The sequence below is a fragment of the Silene latifolia genome, unplaced genomic scaffold (genome assembly GCF_048544455.1).
Source record: "Silene latifolia isolate original U9 population unplaced genomic scaffold, ASM4854445v1 scaffold_633, whole genome shotgun sequence".
NCBI lineage: Eukaryota > Viridiplantae > Streptophyta > Magnoliopsida > Caryophyllales > Caryophyllaceae > Silene > Silene latifolia.
In genome coordinates this window covers 18024-25193 of record NW_027413543.1, presented here as the reverse complement: position 1 = coordinate 25193, position 7170 = coordinate 18024, and the positions used below count along the sequence as shown (strand labels likewise).

The 7170-nt window shown below is 35.0% G+C and overlaps 1 protein-coding gene across 1 annotated transcript; it reads left to right on the top strand.

Annotated features, from left to right (window-relative positions):
• Positions 1-1276: 1276 nt before the first annotated feature.
• LOC141639954 (ethylene-responsive transcription factor ERF024-like) lies at positions 1277-2589 on the top strand. The gene has a single exon (XM_074448921.1). It carries the CDS (start codon positions 1313-1315, stop codon positions 2018-2020), a length of 708 nt encoding a protein of 235 aa, XP_074305022.1. The 5' UTR covers positions 1277-1312; the 3' UTR covers positions 2021-2589.
• The last annotated feature ends 4581 nt before the right edge of the window (positions 2590-7170 follow it).

Below are 7170 nucleotides of genomic sequence, written 5' to 3'. Positions count from 1 at the left end.
GTTGTGTTAAATTATAATATTTCCTCTGTGCCGGTCATTTGTTTATCATTTGCATTTTAGGGTATCTCATCAAATTGTTTACCTATCTTGAGAATGCTTTTTATGAACAATTTGATCTTTCATTTACACTTAAATTGGTCCACTTATCATCAAATAATTGGTCATCTACTCTTTTTTGGTCTTTATGCCAAAACCAAAAGGTAAACAAATAACCGGGACAAAAAAAGTAATTTTTTTCCAAAATCCCTTTTTCTATGTTAAAGAACACAAAGCCTGTGCAATATAAAAGGATACAAGGGTCTGATGTATCCGATGTTATAAAAGTGATTAGAAAAAGCATGTATGTGTTAGGTCGTCGGTTAAGCCAAAGTTGTCTAGATAGTAGGTCCGAATAGATAACCTATTGTCTAGACAACTTGGCTTAACCAGTTAGCTAACACATCTTTTCTTTTTATAAGATGTATATGTTGAGTTTGAGATATATATTGATCTTATCATCCACTAACACAAGTCCTTGTCAAACAAATATTATGAACATAGACAATAATAATACAAAAATCTAATCTAAAATTCAAAATCTATTTTTTAGGGAACATCAAGCTCAATAAGGACTAAATTCAACATCCTAATTACCAACATAATCCTCGCACCTAATCCGTGTATTTTTAGTCCCTTTTCCAATTTCTATCACTATCTTTGAGTTGTACACACCTAAGTAAATATACGAGTTAACATCCTCACTTTAAAAACCCTAGAGACCACATAGTACACTCTCAACCGCCATGCAAGAAAATAATTCCAACCTTTTTATTCCCTTTTCCGTATTTATCACTTGGCCGCGACTAGCCCACGTTTTAGCCACTTATATCTCATACGTATATATTAAATTTCATACACATTTCACTTTTATCAATTCATTCCACAATCTTACTATATACCCTCTTCTCCTCCATTTCATTTCTCTGCCTTATTTGGTAAACTAAGGTATTTCATTTTTCAGGTTTACTGTATTAGTTTAGACTAACATTTTTCCTATTTGAAATATAATAGTTATAAAATATTACTCCCTCTGTTCCGGTCATTTGTTGTCCTTTTCCATATTGAGGTGTCTCAGTCATTTGTTGTCCTTTCTATTTTAAGAATGAATTTGATGAGTAATTTAATCATTCTCATTCAATTTGTTCCACTCATTTTTTATTGGCCTCTCTATTCTTTCCTGTCTGTAACAAAACGAAAAACGAAAACAATGACGATTGGCCATTTTAGGGAGTATTTAATTGTTTTTTTGTGTTATATATATATATACACACATATGGATGACCAATCTCATTCCTCAAATGAAAAACAACAAAACTTACAAAATCACCAAGTTCCATTATTATCAATATCAATTCCACCTATTGACCAACAACCTAATAATAACCCTATCCAACCCCATCAACAATATCCATCATCAACCATGCTTGGTCCAAAGGTGGCACCCGGGTCAACATCCGGGTCATCTCCAACGGGTAAACACCCAATGTACCGGGGTATTCGGAGTCGAGGCGGTAAATGGGTTTCAGAGATCCGGGAACCTAAAAAAACAACTCGGATATGGCTAGGCACATTTCCCACCCCTGAAATGGCAGCGGCTGCTTATGACGCGGCCGCCCTAGCACTCAAGGGTGAGGATGCTGTGTTGAACTTCCCGGATGATGTAATCCGGTATCCAGTCCCCGGGTCTTCCTCGCCTGTGGATATTCGGAAGGCGGCAGCGGGGGCAGCTGCAATGAGGGCGGCAATGGAAGCTGAGGCGGCCGCGGAGGTGAGATTGGATACGGTTGGGAAAGAAGGTGGTGCTGGTAGTGGTGATGAAGAGTTTGTGGATATAGATGCACTCTTTGATATGCCTAACTTGCTAGTTGATATGGCTGGTGGAATGATGGTTAGCCCTCCAAGAATGACCACCTCCGCCGGAGATGATCTCGATGATGATTATCCCGGCAGAGGTATTAGTAACTTATGGAGCTACGATTAATTATTAGCCACGAGAATATATATAATTTTTACCAACCACTATATTAATACTTCGTAGTTTAGTAGCCTTGTTGAGATTACTCGGCCACTATATACTATGATAAGTGGTAGAGTTTGCCAATTGAGATTAATTAATGGCTTAATTATTGGAAGTGGTAGAGTGGCCTTGTTGTCAGGATCGACTGATCACTCATATATACTACTGCGGCTGTGCCATGAATTCTACATTGTGGCCTGATTATTGTAAGTCGCGGAGTGACATTTACTGTCATGATACACTGGTTAGTAAGTTCATAGCTATGCATAAGTTTTTCCCTACTAAAATCAGTTCTAGCTGAGATCAGTAGGGTATTATTGTTATCTATTTGACTTCTTTCTGAGGACGATTTCAAATTAAAAACTATTCATCAGTATGGAGTATTATATTTTAAGGGTTTTTTTTCATTCTTCAATTAGAAGTTTTTGTCCTTCAATTGTAACTGTGATTTCTATTTCATTTCTGCTCTCTTTTTTATGTTTTGATTACATATACTGAAATCAAATCATACGGAGTATCTATTTATAGTTCAATATCGGTGGTGATCTGAGTGATTACCATTGCAATTCAATATTTTATAATGAAAATTAAAGTTGCTTCAATTATATAATTAGGTGTTGTGTTGTCTTTTATAATCTAATATTTTAGAAGATATTGGACCCAACTTTTAATTATTCATGGTGGAGATGTAATCAAAGGGCATAGTGGTGTTCATGAAATAGATTTCCATTTCTAGATAGATAATCATAGTGTTTTTTTTTTCTTTTTTGGTGTTGACGAGTATATCCGACAGTTGGGGCAATCTGCTTTAGAGTCAGAAATCAAACGCCTAACTACTTGTTTAAGAATGTCTGAAATCGAACCCCTAACCATTTATTTAACAGATGAGAGCTCTCGCAGCAACCAACTTTGCAATAATCATAGTGTTTTTTTTTTCTTTTTTGGTGTTGACAAAGAGTATTATCCCTACGTACTACACTTGGAGCAATCTGCTTCACGGTCAAAAACCAAACTCCTAATCACCTGTTTAACCGAGTCCGAAATCAAACCTTTTTTTTTGGAGAAAGAAGTGCATAAATAAAATCAAAAGAACAAGAGTACACAAGAGTACACAGGAATCAGGGGGGGGGGTCGGGGGGAAGCGGTTCGATAGCCGCAACAAAGTCACTAGTACAAAGGCGAAGAACGAAAGGGGGGGCAACGTCCCAATTAATACAACCATTACTAGAGCTACTGTCGACTAAACCAGCTTTGGCAAGAGCATCCGCAACAGCATTAGCCGATCTTTTTCCAAAAACAATCTTCAAGCGGGGGGAGCTATCCAAGAAATCAAACCTTTAATCACTTGTTTAAGAGATGAGAACCCTCACAGCGACCAACTTTGCAAGAATCATAGTGTTTTGTTATTCTAGGAAAGACAATGCCCTTTATTATCGGCTTTTTTTATACAAAGATAAGAGATAATGCAATCTTGATTATGCAGTAAACTGTACGTTCTACTTGATTAGGAAAAGACAAGTAATAATTATAATCTATCTGTCTAAAATTGATTACAAATACAAATTGTTCTTAATTCAAGGCTTTCCATATTAGTTATGTTTAGTTGATTAGGGTTTAGCTGATCAATATGTGGGGGTGAAGTTTATATTCATTTTTATGACTAATTAGGGTTCAAATTTTATTTTTTGTCACTTTGATTGAGCTTTATTTACCTTCTCTGTTCCGATCATTTATTTATCTTTAATTAAAATATTCTCTATACAGAATAAATAAATGATTAAGTCAAAGGGGTATATGATGTGGAGTATTAGATAGAAATACAGGTGATGATGGGCATGTAGGTAAGATTTTATCTCAATTGCATTGAGTGGTGATTTTTAGGCACAAATTTAAACTCTTGACCTCAAGGTCAAATGATATCAGTTACTCTATAATTAGGGGTTGTTTGGTTGCCATTTAAAAAACACAGGCATTGGAAAATCCCATGATTTTGAAAAATATGGGTTGTTTGGTTGCCATAAATTTTAGAAAATGTAGGAATTAGACCTTCCCAGGAACTTCCAATGCCTACCTGATGTGGGAAGTTGCTTACCTACTCCCCCTTGGTCATTGGAAGTTCCTTTGGAATTTAATTCCTACATGAGCAACCAAACACTTTTCCGAAATTCACTTGAATTGGATGAGGGAACTTAATTCCCATGAATTGTATTTTCCTAGGAAAATTAAGTTCCTTGATCAACCAAATAACCCCTTAGTTTTATTTTTGTTGGTGTTCTTTCACCTGGAGTGTCTCCGGTCGATAGTCAGGTTAATCTCTTTCGAGATATGAAGACATTTAATAACCACTTGTTTAAAAGATAAGATTCTTACCATTCAAGCTAATCAACTTTGGTAACTACATACTACAAAGTACGACTGTACGAGTACTAGTTTTATATGAGATAGGCATGTGGGTAGGTTTTTAACTCAATTGCATCCAATGGTGGATTTTAGGGGTAGGTTTAATCCCATAATCTTAAGTTCCAATAATATCCATTAGTCTCCTACTATCAGTTTTATATGATATAGTCTCATGACTATTGGGCATGTAGCCGGGTAAATTTTTTACTCAACCAGCTGCTTTAGGCAGGCATAAAAACACGAGATGATACGTTCCTATCACAAAAATGAAAATAGAAAAAAAAACTAGGGTAAAGTCGCCGGTTTGGTCACCAACGACTTTAAACCCTACACCCAAAGCCAACGATTTTCCTTTAAGTCGTTGCTTCACGCAACAACTTTTTTTTAGTCCCGGGTGACCTATTTACCATATATAGAACTCAAGCCTAAAATGTTAAATTGTTTGATTTAGTACATTCAAAAACAATTTTTTTTTAATGGGAACATTATAACAATCAATCGCAAAAGTTTGAGCTGCGTAATTTGAGATGTATATGCCTGTTAGGTCGTAATTTCGTATTGGAGCGAACGCTCCATCCAATTCCTGCTTTACACGTTTAAATCACAGCGACAATCATAACAAATAAATTTTCTCATGAACAACAAAATGTTATGAGAATTGAGGACATACATCTTACAGTTTTCTTAGGTTGATGAATAATGGTATCAATCTCACAGGGGAAATTCGATTAATCAATGCATGTTCACGACTTCACGTTGAATGATTAATTAGTACTAGTCATCATGGTATAAGGAAGTGTAACGATGAAATTACTATCAAAGTAAAGAGATTGTAAACGTAAAATCAAGCATGTGGATGAATTACCTGGTATAATTTGCCTGGAGCACAACTTTTCCATTCTCGAATATTACGGTGTACACCAAATCCTAGAACAATTAAAGCTCTGTTTGTGAGCATTTCAGTCTTAATTTGGTCAAAGTAGCTTATTTGACCAAAATTTGAGGTACCTTGTTTTTCCGTAAGCGTTTGGCAAGTAGCTTATTTAACCAAATAAGCTACCTGAAATTATATGCAACCTAGAGTAAAAAAAAAAAAAAAAAAAAAAAAAAAAAAAAAAAAAAGAGTAGCATTTGAGATTTCAGGTACCTGATTTGATGTAATTTTCCCCTTTTACCCCTTCATTCTATACTATTAAATAATTATCATATTCTTTTACGTTATTTCATCAAAATCAGTTACATTTTCAGTTAGTTTGCCAAACATTTTTTTTATATAATCAGCTACCTTATCAACTTCTAATTTTCAACTACTTTATCAGTTACCTTTTCAGGTTTCAGTTAGCTTTTTCGGTTTTTATTTACATTTTCGTGTTTTAATTTGCCTTTTCAGTTAGTTTTGCCAAACAGAGCCTTAGTCTCATTTAAGACAGATATATCCGTCTTAATATTAAAACGGTTAACTTATTATCACACATGCAATGTACATATAAGACAAATATGTTGCTTTTTCTCCCGCATTCTACTTTTGTTTTATTTCAAATACGTTTTTTTTTTGAAGGTTTTATTTCAAATACTTGATCCGTCTTAAATGAGAATTTGTAATCCTAAAAAATAAACAAAATTACAAAATACTTCATAGGAGTATTGCATTCACTAGCAAAAGGATGCCAACTTTGATAAGAGGCAACTCAAAGTTTAATTAGGCTAATATAAAGTCAAAACCATTGATGATTATAAATAAAACTCCAAGAACAAAAAATGATTCGATTGGTTGGAATTAGGGGTTGTTAATGATACTAGACAGCTCGCGAGCAACTTGAGATCGGCTCGGCAAAAGCTCGGTCAAAGCTCGGCTCGTGCGAGATCGGCTTGTGCGAGATCGGCTCGAGCTCGGACTCGGCTCGAGAGTTTAACGATTCAAGCCGAGCAAACGCTGGCTCGGTTCGAAAAGCTCGTGAGCGACTCGAACTTGTGTGATTATATAAGATATTGCTCATATTTTATAAAAATATTTTATCATGATTATATCTTTGTATCACGTATATCAAATGTCTCACTGATTTGTCAAATATTTTACATTTAACCTTCGAGCCTTGTTACTGAAAATATCGGAAGAAAAAAAATCAAAAAATTAACCATTATATATAGGCTCGATTTGAGCTCGAGTTTGGCTCGAGCTCGCGCTAAAGCTCGCAAGCTTGATATCGAGCACATTTTCTACAAGCTCGGGTAAGCTCGAGATCGGCTCGAGATCGAGTTTTAGTTCTTGAGCACAAGCCGAGCAAGACCAAGCTCGGGTTCGGCTCGGCTCGTTAGCACCCCTAGTTGGAATGACGTAGAAAAATCTAATTCATGTAAATTATTTTCTTGTAGATAATTCGAGTGAATTAAACAAAGTTGTTTGGTTGCGAATGTATGTAAGAGTTGTCAGTTATTTAGGGGTAGATAATTCATTTTCCCTCAAAAAAAAGTTACATATAAGCTCAATTAAATTTGTTTAATTGTACCATTCTTATATACATCTGAATGTATAATCTTATTTGTGGTAAACCAGACCAAGGTGAATTTCATTAAACATGATTGTTGTGTATAAAAACCTAGAAAACAAATCTTATGAACACTAAGCCATAAATCATAAATGTATACGTGTTTCATACTTCCATTCAAACTCTTTTCAGTTGAAAATAAGAAAAATATCAATAGTTTTTGACCAC

Excerpts from the sequence above, each read along its gene's own strand:
- LOC141639954 (XM_074448921.1), top strand. The coding sequence starts at position 1,313 with ATGGATGACCAATCTCATTCCTCAAATGAAAAACAACAAAACTTACAA.